This window comes from Octopus bimaculoides, chromosome 2 (genome assembly GCF_046866305.1).
Source record: "Octopus bimaculoides isolate indiv1 chromosome 2, ASM4686630v1, whole genome shotgun sequence".
Classification (NCBI taxonomy): domain Eukaryota; kingdom Metazoa; phylum Mollusca; class Cephalopoda; order Octopoda; family Octopodidae; genus Octopus; species Octopus bimaculoides.
The window spans coordinates 17,237,406-17,259,928 of record NC_142929.1 but is presented as its reverse complement, the minus strand read 5'-3'; the positions used below and the strand labels follow the sequence as shown (position 1 = coordinate 17,259,928).

Sequence of the window (22,523 nt, the reverse complement as noted above, 5' to 3'; positions counted from 1 at the left end):
CTGTACATCCATGGTTGTATACTTATATAGATTATTAATACTAAAATGTACAAATATACCAGGGGGTGCTAAAAAGTTCCTGCTTTAAGGGTATCACAAAAGGTCTAGTTGGAGGCCCAACCTTTTGAGTTCTTTTACAGGGCTTAGAAAAACTGAAGGGCCACTGCAATAAGTGTGTGAATTTGAGAGAGTAATACGTTGAATAAAATTATAAATAACTGATCCTCCTGTATTTTCTTTTATCCAAAGCTAGGGACTTTTCAGTACCCCTTCGTATATGTCAATAGAAAAGAAATGAGATATGCAATCACATATCTTAAAACCAACAGTAAGCTTTTTATAATGTATTTTTTTTAATACATCCCTAAATATTTTTATGAAACCTTTAAAAAACACTTTGTACATCAAAGATTCTGAATCTGCAATTGTTTTTAAATGAAAACATTTTCTTTTTTAAATAAGAGCATTGTAGTTCGCTTGGAGGATTGTAATATTGGAGAAAGGAAAGGGAGCGAGCTGGCAGAAACGTTAGTACATCGGGGGAAATGCTTAGCGGTATTTCGTCTGTCTTTACGTTCTGAGTTCAAATTCCGCCAAGGTCGACTTTACCTTTCATCCTTTCAGGTTCAATAAATTAAGTACCAGTTGTGAACTGGGGGTTGATCTAATCAACTGGCCCCTTCCTCAAAAATTTTGGGCCTTGTACCTAGAGTAGAAAAGAATACTGGAGAAAGGACAAAGGCAAAATAGGAAAGCTTCTGACAAAGTGTAAAATTTTACCAAACCTTTATATTTCAGCTTCAAAGGCCAATCCTCAGAAAAAAAAAAACAGTCTGGGAAATGTCTAGCTATACAAGTTCCATTAACCCATTCAAATCCCTCAGTGTTACATTATTAGGAGCAGTCATTCATTCAAATTTCCCAGAATGACTGTTGCTAACATAATGCTGGAATGGGTTAATGGAACCTAACATTTCCCAGACTGTTTTCCTTCTGAGAATGGGCCTTTGTGCCTGAAATATAAAGCTTTTGTTAAACGTTCCACATTGTCAAAAGCTTTCCTATTTTCCCTTTAGCCATTTTTAAAAAAATAACAAACTAATGATAAAAATATACATCATACAAAACAAAACATATTAATATATATATATATTTTAAATAAATGCAAATGAAACATATCTATGTACAAAATAAAGGATATGCAAACGATTATTATACAAAAAATATATTTATATACTTTAAATGAAATTCTTTTAAAACTAAGAGGATGTTTAAAACTCCTTCTCTGCAATTAACGCGTATGTACCTATTACATACATGTACACACAGAAGACACACTTTATTTGCCACCAAGGTGGTGAATATTTGGGGAAGGAATTGAAGGGGTAATTTGAAATCATAGAGAGTAGGATGATATTGATTTCAAATTACCCCTGAGGGTGATTTTAAATAGATTTTGTCCTAGGTCCCACTTACCTTGAAAGGGAAGTCAGCTGAAAGGGATAATCTGAAATTCCAACACCAGCATGATTTTGCAAAAAAAAAAAAAAAAAAAAGGGGGAAGATTTGATGGTATGAATTTTTGGTATGGTATACACCTATGAATATACCCACATGATGCTTGCTATTTCTGGTATAATTAATGACCATGTAGAGGATGGACCACCTTTGAGTATTTTTTTTTAATAAAATAATGAAAGAAATATTTTCCAAGTGAATGAGTACTATTCCATGGATAAAAAAATATGAAAAGAAAATCAAAAGTAAAATAGAAAAAAATACACAGATTGGGAATCAAATATGTCAATATTATTTAGCATCTAACAGACTTTTTGCGTAGTCTTTCTGCTAGTAACATGTAAGATAAAAGTCACTCAGATTTTAACAGTGTCTGTGGGTCACCATAATGGGTAAGATGTTCCAAGAGCAGTAAGAACTTGCTTGGCATATTGGTTTCTTTCTTCTGCAGCAGTTTTTAAGAAAGCTTGTGGTAAAAATAAAAATGAATAGTTTAAGGGTTGAACTTTGAGAGTTAGCCTCTGTTGTGGACTAGTATTTTCAATGAAACTGGTAATATGAATAGGTGTTTATTGTTCAGTCATTTTGGAATATAATTTTGAATGGTGTCCAGGAGATTTTCACTACTTTCACTATCAAAATACTCTTCCTTATAGGATAAACATTCTGAAAGAGCTATATCTGATTCATCCAAAAACAAGCCACTGTTCTTTTCTTTTTGTCTTCTACAACTTCTAAGTCATCAAGTGTAAATCCTTCAAAAGCCAGAATCACTACTTGTTGAAGCCATGTTGGTTTCATGTCAATCTCCACTTCAAACAGTGAAAGTAACAATTTATTTAAAATTTTACAGTATTTACAGTTGCATTTAAGCAGAACAGGCCTTGTCTCACGAGACTTCATGATTGCTTATTTTTAGAATGATATTATAGACATTGTTGTTTGAGAGGCCAGATCTGGTTAGCTTGAAATAAAGCAAGGAGAATATTTTGGCTGGTTTAAATGCTAGAGTCTTAAACACCCTTTCTTAATATTTTATTAAATTAGAGGAAAATAGGTAAAAAAAACAAACAAAAACAACACCCATCCCTACAAAAAACAAACAATTCAATGAAAAATTCCATCTAATAATTGTTTTACGTTGTATGTTTAGATTCCGCCTATTATTACTACCATTATGATGACAAACAGGACGATACAAAAAGCAAGAATAATGAACGTTTTGGAACGTCTTCCCATATTGTTGTTAACCACTACTCCACTTTGGGGCATTGAGTTTACCTACAAGATAGAAATAAAAGTTAGTTTATATTTGAAATATGTTAATAAAACGCAACAACAGCAGACATATTGTCATATATTTACAACTCATACATAGCATCATAATTTCACACCAATAGAAATTTCACCCTAATTTCTAAAATCATAGAAAGAAACTTGTCAAGGTGCTTCTTTGGAAATTACCTACCAATGTCCATGCCATCTTAGGAGTTTACTCCAAGACACATTACAGTACAACTCAACCATTGTGCTCTAATCCTATGTTATTTGTAAGGAGGTTGTGAAGATTGAGAACGAGGCTAATAAACTGCCATATTTAATAAAAAGATGGTTTCAAAAATCTTTAAACTAGTCAAAACATCATAGTGAAGAAAGAATTATATGGATGAAAAAATGATTTTGTATTTTCATCAACAAATAAGTAGAGAGTGGGGTGGTGATGTGAGAACAAATTTCAGTAATAGCTTTGAAAGGTAGGAGTGGTGGTGGTGATAGGGAGCTGGTATTATTTGTTATTTTAAGAACTTCGGGTCTTGATAGATGAGGTCTGATGGGTTCAGTCCCACTGTGTGACACCTTGCGCAAGTGTCTTCTACTATAGCCTCAGTCCGACCAAAGCCTTCTTCGACTACAAGGGGATTGTTCATCATAAGTATGCTCCCCCTGGTCAGACAGTAAACAAGGAGTGCTACTGTGATGTTTTGTGGCGCTTGTGGGATGCTGCTCATCAGAAAAAGCCACAATTGCATGCATCTGGTGAGTGGAAATTGCACCATGACAATGTACCTGCCCATTCAGTGCAGCTTGTGCTGCACTTTTTTAGGATGCATAACAGAGAAGACTGCATTGGTACAGTCATATAATATGTATGAATGTAGACAAATGCATTAGGAAGTGCTGAGCTCTGATTGTGGAGAGAATACGTGGAAGGGGTAGACTGAAGAAGATGTGGGACAAAGTGGTGAGAAAAGATCTTCAAATGAGGGGATGGCAGGGGACCAAGACTTCTGTCAGTTTGCTGTGCTTGAAAAGACAAGTCAAGTTAAGTAAATATTGCATGTTTGTCCTTGCATACTGATATGTCCCCTGCGTCTTCAGCTGAGCTTTCCTAATCTTGCAAGCTCATGGGTGCTGGTACCAGTTAAAGAGCAGCCTTGCTGGTGCCATTTAGAAGCACTTGTGCTGGTGCTGTGTGAGAGCACATTTGTAAAGTGGTTGATGTTAGGAAGAGCATCCAGCCGTAGAAACCATACCAAACCGACATGGAACCCAGGCTGCTCTCCAGCTGGCAGCTCCTGTCAAACCATCCAACCCATGCCAGCATGGAAAACAGACATTAAATAATGATGATGATGATGATACCTACATATATATATATATATATATATATATATACATACATATCTGGACACTATCAGTACTGGTACCACATAAAAAGCACCCAAAATGCTCTGTAAAGTCATTGGCATTAGGAAGTGTGTCTAGTTAAAGAAACCATTACAAAACAAACAATGCAGATTGATGGCTCCTTGCCTTACCAGCTCCTGTGAAACTGTCCAACACATGCCAGTATAGAAAACGGATGTTAAATGATGATGATGATATATGCACATTGTCATCATCATCATTTGGTGATGGTGGTAAAATAATTTTTACTGTTGTGAAATGCAATTTTGCATCTGAATTTCATCTGAATCTTCTATATCTTTTCAAGTGACTAAGATAACTTAGTCATTTGATAAATAAAGACTGATAAAATAAATGCTTGAGAAAAATATGTATTGTGCTTGATATGATGATATGATTGATTAAAGATGATTTCCTAGTATAGGAAACCAGCTAAGCGTAAGATCTCAGTTTAAGGTATATCGGTGTAGAACAGTAAAAATTGAAATGAAAAGAAAAAAAATATTTCCTTACAATAACAGTTTGTTGTTGCTGCTGTTGTGGTTGCTGTTGTGGTTGCTGCACTGGATAAGGTGAAGGGTAACCAGGTGGTGGGGCATATCCAGGTTGGGGTGGATATCCTGATTGTGGTGGATATCCAGGTTGGGGTGGATATCCTGGTTGTGGTGGATATCCTGGTTGTGGTGGATATCCAGGTTGTGGTGGATACTCAGGTGCTGAGGGGTATACAGGAGGTGGGGGATATCCAGAATCAGTCTTGTATCCAGTTGCTTCAAAGTACCCAGGTGGATTATCAACAGGTTGTTGAGTTGCGTCACCTGCAAAAAGAAATTAGATTCCTAGAAGGATATTTGAAAATGCAATTTAATTATAAAATTAATTACTCAAGAGAACATTATATACAGGCTGGTTGATAAAATATTACTCATTAAAATTCATTTTTTACTAAAAAAATTATCATGGCTGCATGGTTAAGAAGCTTGCTCTAAAACCATGGACTTTTGGGTTCAAACTCTCTGCATAACATCTTATGCAAGTGTCTTCTACAGCCCTGGGCCAACCAATACCTTATTGGTGAATTTGGTAGAGAGAAATTGTATGGAACCCTGTCTCATATATTCTTTTACTCTTTTACTTATTTCAGTCATTTGACTGTGGTCATGCTGGAGCACCACCTTTGAGGGATTTTTTTTTTAGTTGAAGAAATCAACCTCTGGACTTATCTTTTGTAAGCCTGGTACTTATTCTATCTGTCTCTTTTGCCGAACTGCTAAGTTACAGGGATGTAGATACACCAACATCGGTTGTCAGGTGATAGTGGGAAGGGGGGGGGGCAAACACAGACACAAAGACATAAACACACACACACACGACAGGCTTCTTTCAGCTTCCATCTACCAAATGCACTCACAAAGCTTTGGTCAGCCTGAGACTATAGTAGAAGACACTTGCCCAAAGTGCTACAGAGTGGGATTGAACTCGGAACCATGTGGTTGGGAAACAAGCTTATTATCACAAAGCCATGTCTATGCCTATATATGTGCATGTGTATGTGTGTATGTCTGAACAACTCTTAGCAATCTACTATCTATTCTATACAACCGCAACACCTGCCACATTGCATCCCTTTCCACTCAGTCATATGCCTTCTCTAAGTCCAGAAAGGCCCAATACACCTTGCTCCCTTTTGTCAAAGACTCCTCACACATCTGTCTTACTACAAGTAATTGATCTGTACAACCCCTTCCACTCCTAAAACCACACTGCTCCTCCCCTAGTACACCCTCTGTCCAGTTCCTCACCCTAGCAACCAGAATTCTCCCATACAGTTTACCAACCACACACAACAGACTTATACCCCTAAAATTTCCACACTCACATTTATCCCTTTTCCTCTTGTACAGTGGCACTATACAAACACTGCACCAGTTCTTTGATACTCTTCCAGCCTTATAACAAACATTCATAAGCCACTGGTCACTCCCCCTTTCTTTAAGCATTCCACTGTACACCCATCTATACCTGGTGCCTTCCGGTTTGCCACCTTCCGCAGGAATTCCCTCACCTCCTCAACAAGCATTCTCCTCTCTCCTCCTACAGCCACTGTACTTGCCTCCCTAACATCCTCCACATTTAACAGCTCACTAAAATACTCCTGCCCATCTCCTTTGTACATCCTCACTTCCTTTCAACAAATTTCCATTTACATTCTTCACCTTTTCTTCCCTTCCTCCAACCACCTTTCTCACCCTCTGTACCTCTTACCAAAACATCTTTTTATTTCTTACAAAATTTTCACTCAAACTTTTTCCTGAATCGTTCACTCATCTCCCATCTTGTCACCCCCACCACTCTCTTTACTCTCCTCCTCACTTCTCTGTAGCAATCATAAGCCTCTCCGTCCCCCTTCCGCAACCACTCTTCAAAGGCCCTTTTCTTCTCTGCCACTGCATCCCTTACCTGCTCATTCCACCACTCACTACCTTTCCAACTACTTGTATACCACATACCTCCAAGGCACATCTCATTACTGCCTCTCTAAAAACCTTATATGTATATATATAAGTTGAATTTAAAATTTAAAAAATTAAGGTTCAGAAAGGCGGCATTAAACACAGTATCCAAACCTTGTTTCGGGTAAGTCCCAAGTAGTGTGCCTGCAGAGCACGTTCACCACTTATGGCTACCAGGTGTCATCGGCATCACTGTGCCTTCATTGCTGGATCTACATCTGGAATTCCTAGGAGTGCGTTGGGTACAGTTTAAATGATTGATATGGAGGATAATGTGTAACTAGAAGCTTTATTATCACAACAATCGTTTCGGTTTCATTCTGCACTGCTCCCTATTGGGTGTAGGATGATGTAATGATATCAGATGCAATGCACAGTGCAGTGAACCTCATCAGGTGATGTAACATGCTTCAAAAGTTATCAGATTTACATTTCATTTTCACTCCAAGTTATATACTGGTGGCAAGTTACTAGCAGTTCAGATACATTTTGGTGCAGAGAGGAAGTTGGGTATATTTTAAATGGTCAATATGGAAGTGAGGAAGTTGTGGTTGATTAAAAAATAAAGGAAATAGAAAAATAGAAAGAATCCAATGTAAATGGGGAGGGGGGTGTTTATAGCTGTGGTCAAGAAGTGGTTGCTAAAAAAATGATATAAAAATAAAGATAAAAGAATCTAATGTAAAAAAAACTGGGGATGTTTATGGCATTGGATTGAACAGCTATGGTTTGTGGAAGCCTTTGATGGCTGGCTATGGCAGTCAAGAATTTTGGTGGGGGTGTAATTCCAGTCTTTAGACTTGGTTACTGCTTATACCGACACACACTCATACATTTATATACATCCGTGTGCGTGCACATATACATACTTGCACACATGCGCTCACACCCCCACATGCACACAGTCATATATATATATATATATATATATATATATATATACATATATATACATATATATATATATATATATATATATATATATATATATATATATACATATATATATATGTATATATATATATATGTATATATATATATATACATATATATATATGTATATATATATATATGTATATATATATATATATATATATATATATATATATATATATATATATATATATATATATAAATAAATATATATATATATATATATATATATATATATATATATATATATATATATATATATATATATATATATATATACATATATATATATATATATATGGATCGAAAGAGTGTGCTTCAAATTCATTGATACTCCAAGTTTCAAGTTTGATGTTGATTTTCAGCCATTTTGAATGTGAATGAGAAAAGATGAATGTTATTAACGCAAGGTGGGCTGCGATTGGTTGAGGAAGGTCATGTGGTGTTGCAGTTTAATGTTGGCATATCAGCGACAATTGTTACTTGTTACTGTTTCTGAATGGCACTTTAAATTCTAAAATGTATTGAAACTGATTCTAAAAAAAATGCTGGGGCACTGGCTTCAAGAATATTTAGTTGACCCCAGTACTGTTATTTAAGCCTGGTACTTATTCTGTCAGTCTCTTTTGCTGAACTCCTAAGTTACGGGGGCATAAACGAACCAATACTGGTTGCCAAGTGGTGTAGTGGGGGACAAATACACACATACCTAAACATATATATATATATATATATATATAGACATATGGATATAGATATATATACAATAGACTTCTTTCAGTTTCTGTCAACCAAATCCACTCACAAGGCTTTGATCAAAGCCCAAGGTACATGCAGTCAATCTGAACCTGGAACCATGTGGTTAGAAAGCAAACTTCTTACCACACAACCACACCCAATTGACACTTGATAATTTTTCTCCTAACTAGTATATGAGGTGCCATTGGCATTTCCTCAACAGATCAACAGTTTTTAATTTCAGAATTGCAAATATTGCTGGTGATTTTAATGAATCTGACTAGTTTTTCAAGTAAAGAAAATTCTTTATTCCATAAGTCACAGAGTGACTGAGCATAATGTCAAAAATTAATGTCAACATCATCATCACACCATACCGCACCAAGATAACAGAGAAGAACAGTATGCGAGGAAAACAGAAAGAATTAAAACATTTAACAGTACAAATAAAAATATTATGCAATTAGGGATATCCACAAACCAGGTTTCGGCTTTTGGGTATTCAAACCCTGAGCCTCATCAGTGTGGCCTACCAGTTACTAATCCATAACTGTCACGTTAAACTCTGACTGTGCAACTGGTTTTGTTTTGCGCCAGAAACAGCACATGGTGCATAAAAATTTATAAACAAAACATTCAAACACTGAGATTTGAAATCAGATGTCACTACTGTTCATATCTGTGGATAAATTTTAAAATTGATGATATCACCAGCAGTGACATAGGTGGATCGCAGGTATTATATAGCTATGAATTATAAATTTGCACAAAGCGTAATGATGCTTAACAAGCATCTACCTGCTAGAAATAAGAGCTAAAGTCTTAAATTAATACACCATACTGCACCAAGATAACAGAGCAAAACAGTATGCGAGGAAAACAGAAAGAATTAAAACATTTGATAGCACAAAATATAAATATTATGCAATTAGGGATATCCACAAACCAGGTTTCGGCTTTTGGGTATTTAAACCCTGAGCCACATCAGTGTGACCTACAGGGTAATAATCCATAACTGTCATGTTCATCATCATCATCATCATTTAACGTCCGCTTTCCATGCTAGCATGGGTTGGACGATTTGACTGTGGACTGGCGAAGCGGATGGCTACACCAGACTCCAATCTGATTTGGCAGAGTTTCTACAGCTGGATGCCCTTCCTAACGCCAACCACTCCGAGAGTGTAGAGGGTGCTTTTTATGTGCCACTGGCATGAGGGCCAGTCAGGCGGTACTGGCAACAGCCACACTCAAATAGTGTTTTTTATGTGCCACCTATATATATATATATATATATATATATATATAGTGCCTCACTGGCAGTGCCCCAGCATGACCACAGTTTTAGGGATGAAACGGATAAAAGAATATATATATATATATTAGAAGGTTTGGAGGTGATGAACAGGAATTATATATTAGAAAAAATAATAAGGTTCTCAGATATCTGGATGGTTGTACATTTACAGATTTTTATTAATATGTCACATGTTTTTATAAATTGTATCGATCTCTTTTGCCGAACTGCTACCCTACGGGGACGTAAACACACCAGCATCGGTTGTCAAGCGATAGTGGGAGAACAATCACAGATACACAAACACACACACACATATATACTATATTTAAAAGCAGCAGAAATATAACAAAAAAACTGTTACTCGGAGTTTCACGTTCCCGTTCATCGGACAGTTTTGTTAGAAATGAACAGTATATATATATATATATATATATATATATATATATATATATATATATATACGACGGCCTCCTTTCAGTTTCCGTCTACCAACTCCACTCACAAGACTTTGGTCAGCCTGAGGCTATAGTAAAAGGCACTTGCCCAAGGTGCCACGCAGTGGGACTGGGAACCATGTGGTTGGTAAGCAAGCTACTTACCACACAGCCACTCCTGTGCCTATACGTGCCCAAATATTTACGTATATAAATTGATATCACACCACGTCTTTGCGATTCTAAGAATTACGCTCATCCACTTTGTAGGAAACTAATTTTATCAAACTATGTCGGATTTGACGGTATAACTATAAATTGTAAAACTCTAAAATATTTCCCTCAGAATACAGATATTTCTAAAACTAGTTTATTATTTCTCCATTAATATTTCAAAGTAAGTGAAAGTATATCAACTTAACTATATTACAAAATATATTGACTCAAATATATTAACAAAGTATATTAGCTCACACATATTACATCTTGGGGGTAGATATATTGATATTTAAATAACTTTTATGAAGTGATAATATGGATATTCCTTTTGTCAGGCTGCGTTATTTACTTTATTCACTGCATTATTTCAAATGTTTGACACCTTATCAAGCGAATCATAAACATCTGATTTACAGAACCGTTGGAAGTATATAAAAGATATATATATTGAGAAATATGATCTTACCGAGGTCCATGTCTGTTAATAGTAGCTGCTTGTGTGAAGTAAGTGAAATATATAATTAGCTCTAACTCTGAGAGGAATCCAGGAAAGTTCGTAATAGACTTCCTGCTCGTGGTAAAGTAATTTATCCCACTTTGTAAACCTTATATAACGGTAGTAGTAACTTTGTTATCCTTGTACTGAGATTTATTTATTTATTTATTTATTTAAGTGCACACCCAGTTGCAGCTAATATTTCGAACGTAGTTTGCGTATATAAACGTCAGCAGTGTAACATGTGCACCAATTATTTTTTTATATCTTTATTACAGATGATGGACAAATGTTAAAGAAAAAAATTCAAAGATTTACTCATGCAAATTAATTACATCCCATAACTAAGGTGAAATTGTTTTTATTTGGACTAAAAACGGGAAGGAAAAGCAATATTTCAATTAAGAAATGTTTTCAGGAGTTTGATGGAAACAATTATCAATAATAGAAAAAGAGGGAGAGAGAGCTTGGATGTGGCCGCTCATATCGTTAGAAATTGCAACCCCCTTACTGTCTTAGAAAGTTTTAATTAAATAATGCTATCTGACGTATTCTGTGCCTGCAAAAAATAAAATACATAAATAAAAGTTATGATAATTCTTTCTACTTTAGACACAAAGCCCGAAATTTGGGGGCAGGGGACTAAGAGATAATAATAACAAATAGACACAATGGATCTTTCTGAATTGACGGGCACCACTTTTCATTTATGTTTTATGTAGTGTTTTTGGTATCGAAACACTTTCAAACTTCGTATACTTGTATTTAGTTCGTTTTTGTATTTCCTTAGTCACAACAAAATTTGGTTTGGGGATGAAACCAAAACAATCGCGGGTAAGTGAAATGAGTAAGTAAGTACTTTACAGTTGTTCCGGTTCTTTCAAATGGAAAATTTTTTTTTTCTTTTTTTTAGTGATAGGGGTGGAGAGTTTATGTAGGTCTGATATGGAATTAAACAATAGCGACTGTTTAAAGTTATCATATTCCCTCATATCCTTGTAAAATCCGTGTTGATTTACTTTCAGAAGCATACACGAGCTGACTTTGGCATACATTCAAACGTACATAGCGATCGACTGCAGTTGTCCTATATCCAGACGTATGTAATGATCACTTAAGCTGCATACCATATTACATGACGAAGCTGAGCGAAAGAATGAAGTTAAGATTACAGGCGAATACAGTGGCGTAAACGAACTAGCTGCAAACGCTTCTGAAAAAATATCCACGTGTAACTCGATATTCGCTTTGATATAATTGTAGAAATGAAACAAGAAAAGAAAGAAAATTTAGCCTTGAAGTAACCCTATAGTTTGACTGAACCAATAATTCGTCGGATCTTTTGGAAGAACTGCAAAGTCTATTTAATATGAAATATAAATTGAAAATGAATAAAATAAAGAATCATTACGATTGAATACATTAGTCTCCTTCGTCTTAATCACAATTATACCTACAATATACACTGGACTTAGAAATTTAATAAACAATTATCTGAGTTATACTGATAATCTGAGCTTACAATTTGAACTAAATATAAAATATCTAAATGAACAAGCGAAGTATATCAGTAAACACAAGCTGATAACAACTGAATAGTCATATTCACTGCCCAACACCACATGAATGCACGCACACACGTACACACACAAAGAAAGTAAAAATAAAAATAAAAAGTCGACAACAGGATATAGCTGTATAGTAGTATTAGTAGTAGACATACCGCTTCTCCCACACGAGACCGTCGTCACACGGAATACTTGCAATAAACTATTAGTGTTTTAGTGACAACTGCAAAGTAGAGCATGCACAGAAATAGTCAGTAGGCTACAAAACAAAGACATTCAAATGATTGTTCATCGAAATCTTTGTTATTCTCAAGGAGTGGTTAGGGAAATATTCTGTAGGAGGTTCAAAATTAATTTTAAGGACAGACCATTTTAAAACTAATATAAAAACGAGCCTTCTAAATTAGAACTGAATGTAGTAAATGAAATAGTAGCAAATTATCCTCCCAGGCATTACAACCAATCCTAACAGCCACCCCTCCATTTGTTCCTATCCAGAACATCAATTTCCCTATCACTTTTGTTCATATCTAGTTTCTTCAAGTTTTCCTTCACACAGTCTTTATAACTTTTTCTCGGCTTATGTTTTGATCGCTTACCAGAGTTGAGCTCACCATAAAAAAGATGCTTTAGCAGGTGCTCGTCTTCCATTCTAATAACATGTCCAGTTCATCTCATTTGAGCCAAGATAACATGTCGTTCAATTGAACTGCAATGTGCCATGCGCAAAACTTCTGTATCTGGTATGAAACATTCCCACTTGACTCTTAAGATATGTCTGAGGCACTTTTGATGAAATCTTTCCAGCATTTTTACACGATGCTTGTAAGTGGTCCATGTCTCACTTGAATTGAGAAGTGCAGACAAAACACGTTTTATAGACACTTATCTGCCCATACTTGCTTTTCGTGCTTTCCAAATGCAACACCTCCCTTGCCTATTCGATAGTATATCTCTGCATCAAGACTACCATCTCTTGACAGAGTGCTTCCTAGGTAAACAAGGGTGTCAACGACTTCTAACATTGTTCCATTCACAAAAATGTTTGGTTCAGAATATGTTTGTTCTGGTACGGGAGTAAACATTACTTTGATTTTCCCCAAAAATTATGAGTCCGAAATGTTCATATGCAGTGGAAAATCTGTCCATTAAATGTTGCATATCCCCCTCTGAGCATGCCAACAAATCAGCATCATCAGCATAAAGTAATACTCTAACAAGTGTTTTGAAAGTATTTGCAGTTAAACCGGGTCAAATTAAAAATACGACCAGGCACACACACATACACACACACACACACACACACACACACACACACACACACACACACACACACACACACACACACACACACACACACTTCAACGGGTACGTTGGACAGCACTCCAATGAATTTCATGGTGTACATGGAGGTAATAGCTTTGACTCTAGAAATGATGAGCAAACAAAACTGATGGGGTTCTGTGTTGCAAAATGCTTAATGAACTACATTACTTAATCTCAAGGATACAGGCAGCCTCCTGATCACTTATCAATCTGGTGGACACAAGCCAGATTGATAAGTATTTCCGCCAGAAAACGGGATAGACAGATTCTTGTAAATGCAAAGTCTTTCTCAGACGAAGAATGTGCAATCCAGCATAGGTTAGTGGTTAGTGACTTCAGACTTATTGCCAAGATGAATGGGAGAAACATACCAGTCTGGAAAAGCCGGATATGGAAGCTCAAAGACCCAGCAAACAGAGGGGCTAGAGGCGTATAACATAGAAGACAACAGGAAGTTCCTATGGGAGAATATACTCGAGGCTACAGACTAAATCTGTGGCAGGTGCAAAGTCCAGGTTTGGCCGAGGTTAATGTGGTGGTGGAACAGTGAAGTGAACAGAACTATAACAGCGAAAAGTCAGACTTAGAAAAACTGGAAAATCGGGGTAATAGAGAATCGTATCAGGTAGCTAGACAGGAAGCTAGATGACAAGTTTACACAGGAAAAGAAGAGGCAGAAAGTAGATTTGCTAATGTTTTACATCGTGAAGTGTGAAGTGTCCTGGATTGCAAGGCGATGTATCAGAGAAAATCGAGATTGCTGTGCTTGAGAAATTTATGCGAATGGACAATGTTATACTTGCACTTAGTGATTCTGAAATGAAAGGGAAGGGAAATGAAGGTGTTTTTGTGAAAATCTATTAAATGTTGAGGATACTTGGGAAAAGGGTCATTCTAACATGGTCCCAACAGAGGAGCCAACCGTCCAAGATTACAGTAGTATGATAGATAAAGTATTCTAGGATATGAAGACATAGACATAAAATATTACCGATGAAATGCTTGAAATATCTGGTGGAATAGAATAGGGTCTAGTTAGCCGAATAGGCAATCAGGTTGTACAGGAAGGTGTCATATCTAATGACTGTTATAATTAGGGACAGAATTAAACTAACTGAGATGTAGTTTGGTATTGTGCAGGAAGAAATACTACTGATGCAATCTGTTCAGTAAAACAACTGCAGAAGTATTTAGCTAATGTCAACCAATGTAGTTGGCATTTATGACCTGGAGAAACGTTCAAGAGAAGCCCCATTTACTGTGATCTGGTGGTCTCTGAGGAAGCTAGGGATAGATGAATGGCATGAAAAAGCCATGAAGAGGAGTGATGTTTGTAAAGCGAGAGTCATTCACGAGTACAGCAACGAATTTAGAGTACACGTAGTTCACCAGGACTCGGTACTCAAGCCCCACCTATTTATCATCATTTCAAGACCATAGCAGAAGAATTTAACAAAGGCAGCCTTTGGGGATTACTGTCCACTATTGATCTCTTTCTTGTAGCAGAATCTGAAGTAGAATCAGAGAAATTCCAAGTATACATGCAAAATATGGAATCAAAGGGTTTAAAAGTTAACCTAGCAAAGATCAAAGTTGCAGTAAGCAAGAAAACAAATATGACCCACTTCCTGTCTGGTAAATTAACTTAATTGATATGTAGGCTGGAATTCCGTTCGGTGTACTTAATGCAAGCTACGAACACAGAAGTGGTGGAGTAGAATTACTGGAAGGTTAACAGAGAAAGTAGCTTTGTGTATGGAAGATGCGCAGGAGCAGTGAACTCTAAAGATACACAGGAAATAGATTTTGTCAGATGACCAGGAGGCTTTCTAGAAGTAGCTAATTTCTTTTATCTATGTGATCTAATTAATGATGGAGGAGGATGTTCTGAGAGTATAGTTCCAAGAAAAAAAAAAGATTTCAGAGAACCATTACCACTGTTGGCAACAAAAAGTTTCTCTCAGAGTGAAGGGAATATCGCATGATGCGTGTGTATGAACAATGACGCTGCGTGGTAGCGAGACGTGGGCTCTGAATGCAGAGGACAAGTGAAGACTGTAAAGAAATGAAACCCGTATGCTCCGTTTGGTGTGAAATGTCAGTGTTCATACACGACAACGTGCAAAGAGAGAAAAATATATGTATAAGAGGAATAAGATAAAATGACCAAGAGAAAAGATTGTGTTGGTTTGGTCTTGGGATGCATATGGATGAGGACAATTCTTGAAGGGGATGGAACTTGTGCAAGAGAAGTATCTAGGAAGACATGGGATGAAGCAGTAAAGGATGATCTCAAGATAAGTTTCACGGGAGAGATGACAAAAGATTGAAATGATTGATGTTTTGTCGTGCTCGAGAAGACCAGTTAGTCACGGTGAAAATGAAATCCTAAAAGCATTATGCTTATGCCTGTACATTCTGCACTTTGCACCCATTCTGCCCACGTCAAGCAATCCCTTATATCTCATCTACCTAACCCTTCATTATTCTTCTAACTATGGTTCTATTCAGCTGCTGTATTAATCGAGAGTAGAACAGTTAGATATTTCATGCCCCTTTTCGTTCTCACTTACCTTCTCTCCCTTTTAAAATCCACCCCTCATTTTCATTATTTTCCCTTCGCATATTACTTTCCACCGGTCACTTATTTTCTGTGCCTTCAGTTATCTCTCATGTGCATAAGAGAAAATCAGAGGGTAAAAAGACATCGCTAGTGAAAAAAAAAAAAAAAAAAGAGAACAAGAAAGTGATAGTGAGAAAGAAATAAGGAAAATTATATCGATTAAAAAACAAGAAATTTTTAAAGATAACAAAATAAAATTGCAAACCAAGAGAAAGAAAGCTAGAACGAAAAGAGTGAAAAGAAAAACGAAACATAAGATTGAAAAAGAGAAAGTTTTTGCAAAGAAAATCTGTGAACAAAAATTAATTATTATCCTACCCTGAGTTTTTTGTAAAAAAACATATAACAAATGTGGTGGTAGAAAGTGGGACAAGGAAACAGTCGGTATGTGTTGTTCTAATAGAAAGGTCATTTACTTATAAATGAGTCACCAGAACTTACAAAGAATCTTTTGGATACAACTTCAGAATGAAAACATTTCTGAAATGCATTTGAGCATACAACTGTGCTTTTCAAACGACATCAGTTAGGGGTAAACATTATTAGAAATGAACTTATACGAATTTTTAATGAGCAAGGATAAATTTTCCACAAAATTGGCTCTCTGTTAAGCCTTTACAGAATAAAGAGTCATTATTTTTATTGACATTTTATAGGTAACGTTCAAAAAGAAGCACAATGTCGCAAAACGAACTGTCCAAGTACAAAATTAGAATTTATTTTAAAACTACAAGAAATGTTTCAGGAAATAATCCTGAATGGATTATTATGTTTATCGATTGATACTTCAAGGTAATTCATTTAATCATCTTCGTTGGTGCTCAACTCTTTTTCATCAGTAAGTTGTTGGGATCTTTTTGGTTTGACGGGCAACACTTGTTTTCTGAACGAAACACTTTCAAACTTGGGATACTGGTAGAATGTGTCATATAAAACATCTTTTTCTCTTAGCCTTCTTAACAAAAATTAGTTCTTAATAAGTTATTTCATGTTAAAGTTGTCGTATTTGTGTAATTTCAACCAATCACTGACGTCTATTGAAGTGAAAACAATTACTGCCGTAGAATGTAAACAACATATTCTAACGGTGTCATGGGATCTTTTCCCTTGAATAAAATTAGTGCCGTTGTTTGTCAACAACAACTATCGGTGGTAGTTATTTATAACATCGTTCGTGCGTTTGGGTTAGGGTTCGGGTTTTAGAGTTAGGGTTTTAGGGTTAGAGTTGGGGTTAGGGTTAGGGTTATGGTTATGAGTTATAGGGTTTTATGGTTAGGGTTATGAGTGAGGTTATGGCAAAAATAATCATAACCCTAACCGTAATCCTAAAACTAACCCTAACTCTAAAACCGGAACCCTAACCCTAAAACCCTAAAGCTAAAACCAGTACAAACGCACGAACGATGTTATAAATAACAGTACCGCCGATAGTTGTTGTTGACAAACAACGGCACTAATTTTATTCAAGGGAAAAGATCCCATAACACCGTTAGAATATGTTGTTTACATTCTACGGCAGTAATTGTTTTCACCTCAATAGACGTCAGTGATTGGTTGAAATTACCGAAATACAATTTTTTTTACATGAAATAACTTCGAATACAAAATTTTTTATCTGTTATATAACACAAAATATACAAGTATACGAAGTTTGAAAGTGTTTCGGTACCAAAAACACTACATAAAACATAAATGAAAAATGTTGCCTGTCAAACCAAAAAGATCCTGTTGTTGATATGTATACCAAAATAAAGTCGGAGAAGTTGTGCGACATAAACCCGTGCAAAAAAGAACTGTTTAGAATCGTGTGCGCATTTTTGATATGACCTTATTAATGATATCATTGAGACAGAACTTGACCGACTTTGGATTTCCTCATCCAGTTTTACAGAAATTCAAAGACATATGCATGAGAGGACACAAAATGCCATGACTTAAGTACGTAATTATAGCCGTTCTGATCTTGAATAAGTTTTAAAAATTTCAAATAATCTTAAATTTTGGAGGATGTGGCGATATGTCCGCCATTGTGCATGTGTAAATATTTTTCCATCCCGCAGAGAAAATGTGGAAGACCTAAATATGTTTGCTCTATATGCAAGAAATATCAAACAAATCTCTAAAAAGTAATTTTTTCCAAAATTTATAAACAAGAACTGGTTCACCTCAGTTGTTCTTGTTCCCCCTCCAAACAACCTCTACCAAAGCATTGGTAAATTTTAGCAACTTTTAAATCTGAAGGCGAAATAGAATTTGGTAAGTCCACATTACTCCGTAGGGAATATAAGATCAGTTTCCTGGTTTCTCTGGCCTATATATTCCTCCTTGTACGAGGCACTGGTCAGTCGTAGGATAACTCATTTTTACTTACTGAGTGGACCCGAGCAACGTAAAACGAAGTGTTTTACTCAAGAACACAACGTATCTCCCGGTCCAGAAATCGAAACCACAATCTTACGATCGTGAGTCCAACACCCTAACCACTAAACCACGCACCTAAACCGAAATAGAATTTGTATCTATATAATTCTGCTTTCTTTTTGCCGAAGTGTTAGGCAAGTTTTAAGTGTTACAAACCTAACACAAAAATATCGTTAAAGTCTTCAGGCCAAAACAGTAATTTAATGAGAAGTATTGAAATTGAAGATTCCTTATTTTTCTCAATAGATAGGTCTTCAAATTTTCTTTTAGACTGTAGGTCTTTCTCACTCGTGATTAAAATGTTCCCTTCTACTTGGTTCATTTCCTAGACTTAAATTATAATTCCATTCACACCCAGCGGACATTATAACAGTATTTTTCAAAGAGAAAACAAAAGGACTCATCAGGATGTTGTTAGGATTGAAAAGGAAGCAGACAAATCGCCACGTTTAGGAAGAAAATTAAGTGCACTTGAAAAATATTCAAAACTTGTCCAATACTACGCCAAAGAAAGATATACTTTTGGTGAGAAGTACTCTACATACTTTTCTCATTAATATAAAGATGGTTCGAAACATTGCCTTAACGTTTTGGTGTGAATGAGGAGGGGTTAGTTCGAGAACCACAGCATTATAAGTCTTCCTGGTAAAATAAGATTGCATAGCAATCGAGAGGACTCTTTGATTGGAGAAAGTATAAATAATTGGTGGAGGGTACAGTGGCGACAATTTCATAAATTCAAATGTAGTACGTCTCATTTTTCAATTCTAGTATATATATATATATATATATATATATATATATATATATATATATATATATATATATATATATATAAGTCAGTAAATAGTGGGGTTGTGTTAACCGCACGTGGAGAAATAATAGGAAAATGTAAAAAAGCCAGAATGCTGAACTGGGAGCATAATTTAATTAAGATTTTTTCTAACCGGTTTTCATTGCGATGAAGCAAATTATCAAGAAGGAGAATGAAAATGTTTTTTTACAAAGAAGTACAAAAAAGTACAAAATGAAGAAAATAATATATAAAACAATAATATATAAAAAAAATAATATATAAAACAATAATATATAAAAAAAACAATAATATATAAAAAAATAATATATAAAAAAAAAATAATATATAAAAAAATATATTTTTTTATATATTATTGTTTTATATATTATTTTCTTCATTTTGTACTTTTTTGTACTTTGTAAAAAAACATTTTCATTCTCCTTCTTGATAATTTGCTTCATCGCAATGAAAACCGGTTAGAAAAAATCTTAATTAAATTATGCTCCCAGTTCAGCATTCTGGCTTTTTTACATTTTCCTATATATATATATATATATATATATATATATATATATATATATATATATATATATATGAGAGAGATTTCGACTCAAAACTGAACCCAAATCTCTCAGCTCACAACTCGATCTCAGAGGAAAATGTTTCCCACAGTCAAAAGTACATTTTCCCAGCAAAAGACCACACATTCAAAACTAAGGGATTCACGATAGATAACAAATGTCAAGAAAAATGTTTGGTAAAAATTAACGGTCAAAACACTTGACCTTCGACACCATAAATCAAGGAAACGTTAGCCAGACATAGCTTCACTTGTCAGCGCTGTGACCACCAAATGTTATAAATAGAGAGAAATTTGACCAAGAAGTGAGTTGCTGGCACGATCGCACAGGCTACGCAAGGACGATCATCTGTCTAATTAAGACGTCTCGACTGCTGACTGCTACTACTAACTCAAGAGCACGCATCGCTACAACAACTGTTATACAAGTAAGGTTCTTTTGTACGCACACGCTTTGTCTCTTCAAACACGCGAAAACACATAGATACACAAACAATTTATACATCACAAATACCACAACTGAATTTGTTTCTTGTAAACATTTTTTCATTTATTATTGTTTACCGGCTGTGATATAGCAAATGTTACCATTTCAAATTTTAATAAATAACTTATAACGCATTCTAAAAGTTTTGTCAACTTAATGCTCTACACCGCATTCATACAATTCTACACCAATTATAAATAAGCGAGACACCAAAACACTATAGTCAGCAAACACGTAAATTGACCATCGGCTTCCTCCGTGGCAGAAACCAAATACCTTATATATATATATATATATATATATATATATATATATATATATATATATATATATATATATATATATATATATATATACTCATTAGTGTGTAATTTGGGGCAATTGGCCTCGTGCTTTCTAGTGCACCTGAGTAACGTATTCTCCCCAAACACGAACATTTGTTTAACATTTTCAGGCAGCGAATGGTCAATGTGCTTCCAAAAATAATGCACACACTGCTGAGTACCTTCGTTAAACCAGCCGCCGGTAATATTTCTCAAGTTGGCTACTTATTTAGTTCCAAATGATGTAATATCGTGAATTTCACGAATGACAATATCATTACTGGACTGCATGTATTTGGCCAACAAAGACAGCTGGCGGATAAACTGTATCGAGCTGTTCCCAAAACAAGCGTTTCTCTCGTTCATCAGTGAAATGTACGGCTTTGCAACCGTGTTTTCAAATCTAGCCCTTTTCGAGTTCAGCAAGTTGATGATTTCACTGGCCATATTAATGGCAATTTTACTCTTCTTGGTCGCCGTTTTAGCCAGTTTAATAATTTTAGGTCTCACGTTACGCAATGGAAGTGACTCCATATTAATGCGCTCTCCCAAATAGTTGTATTCTTTCCAAGCGCTGGAATCGCACATGAACAAACTCGATGGATCAAGATCAATCAAGGGACATTGCACAGTTTGCGAGACAAGGACGCATAGGCCACACCGCAGGAGAAAACGCCGGTACCCAAATCAACAACGACACCATCGACGCTTATTCCCTGTGGTTTGTGGATAGAAATTGCATTTGCAATACACAAGGGAAATTGATTTCTAGTGTTGGACACACCAGGTGACAATTCGTAATCGGCTTTGGCAGTTTTGATAGAAAATACTTTTTTAAAACTATCAAAGAGAACGACAATGGAAGTAATCTTTCCAAATTCGTAGTTGAGTCTCTTGACAGTTCCCATTGCACCGTTGCACAAACCGCTGTCCACGTCCATGTTGCGCATTAGCATCACTCGAGCATTAATGTCGACTTTAAGGATAGTTTCAAGGCCAGCATTATCAGGCGTTTTATTTTTTTCGCCTTGGTGGTCAGCTTCTTGCTTTTAGTTTCTTTTTTTGACCTTTAATTTCGTTTTTAACTTTTGGTTTGCCGCAAGCTGTAATCAACATCCACAATCTCGACAGTACTAATGCCAAGTTTCTCGAGCATAACTCCGATGCCGACTCGTTCAGAGGCATAATACAAACGATACTCAAATCAGTTGTCTGAGTCGGCTCACAAATTTTTTAAGCAACCTGTTCGAGAGAAGCTTTGCCGTTGGGTTCAATTCGACGCTCATTAAGAATTTGGATGTCAGAGTCAAGCGGTGAACCCAATCTGATTCGGCCGAGCATGATAACATAATCCTCCGTATCGTCTTTCTAACGCATGTTAACTATCAACTCGTCATAGTCAAAGAATCTCCTCAAGTGGTAGCTGTTAATACACAAGCATGCTCTTTGGGCATCGTAGTGACTGGTTCTTTTAAACACTGGTTTTTCTCTAACAGGTGGTAATTGAAACAAATTACCAAAGACAACCATATTTATGTGTTCGAAAGGTGGACTCTGTTG

General features: G+C 35.7%; 2 protein-coding genes across 5 annotated transcripts in view; one reads left to right on the top strand and one right to left on the bottom strand.

Annotated features, from left to right (window-relative positions):
- Positions 1-1,209: 1,209 nt before the first annotated feature.
- LOC106881603 (uncharacterized) lies at positions 1,210-12,818 on the bottom strand. The gene is made up of 3 exons (XM_014932065.3): positions 10,810-12,818; positions 4,720-5,024; positions 1,210-2,799 (listed from the first exon to the last, which is right to left on the bottom strand). Exons 1-3 carry the CDS (start codon positions 10,817-10,819, stop codon positions 2,668-2,670), a joined length of 447 nt encoding a protein of 148 aa, XP_014787551.2. The 5' UTR covers positions 10,820-12,818; the 3' UTR covers positions 1,210-2,667.
- A 7,547-nt stretch (positions 12,819-20,365) lies between these two features.
- Positions 20,366-22,523, top strand: part of LOC149136880 (uncharacterized) — a 153,754-nt gene continuing 151,596 nt past the window's right edge. For 3 of the 4 annotated variants that reach the window (XR_016238263.1, XR_016238264.1, XR_016238268.1), the window contains exon 1: positions 20,366-20,581. The gene's annotated coding sequence lies outside the window, so the exon portion shown is untranslated. The remainder of the gene's footprint in view (positions 20,582-22,523) is intronic. The other variant, XM_089341347.1, reaches the window with a different exon arrangement.

Excerpts from the sequence above, each read along its gene's own strand:
- LOC106881603 (XM_014932065.3), bottom strand. Across the intron at positions 2,800-4,719 it reads AGCAACAACAAACTGTTATT|GTAAACTCAATGCCCCAAAG; the intron begins GTAAGGAAATAT and ends TCTATCTTGTAG.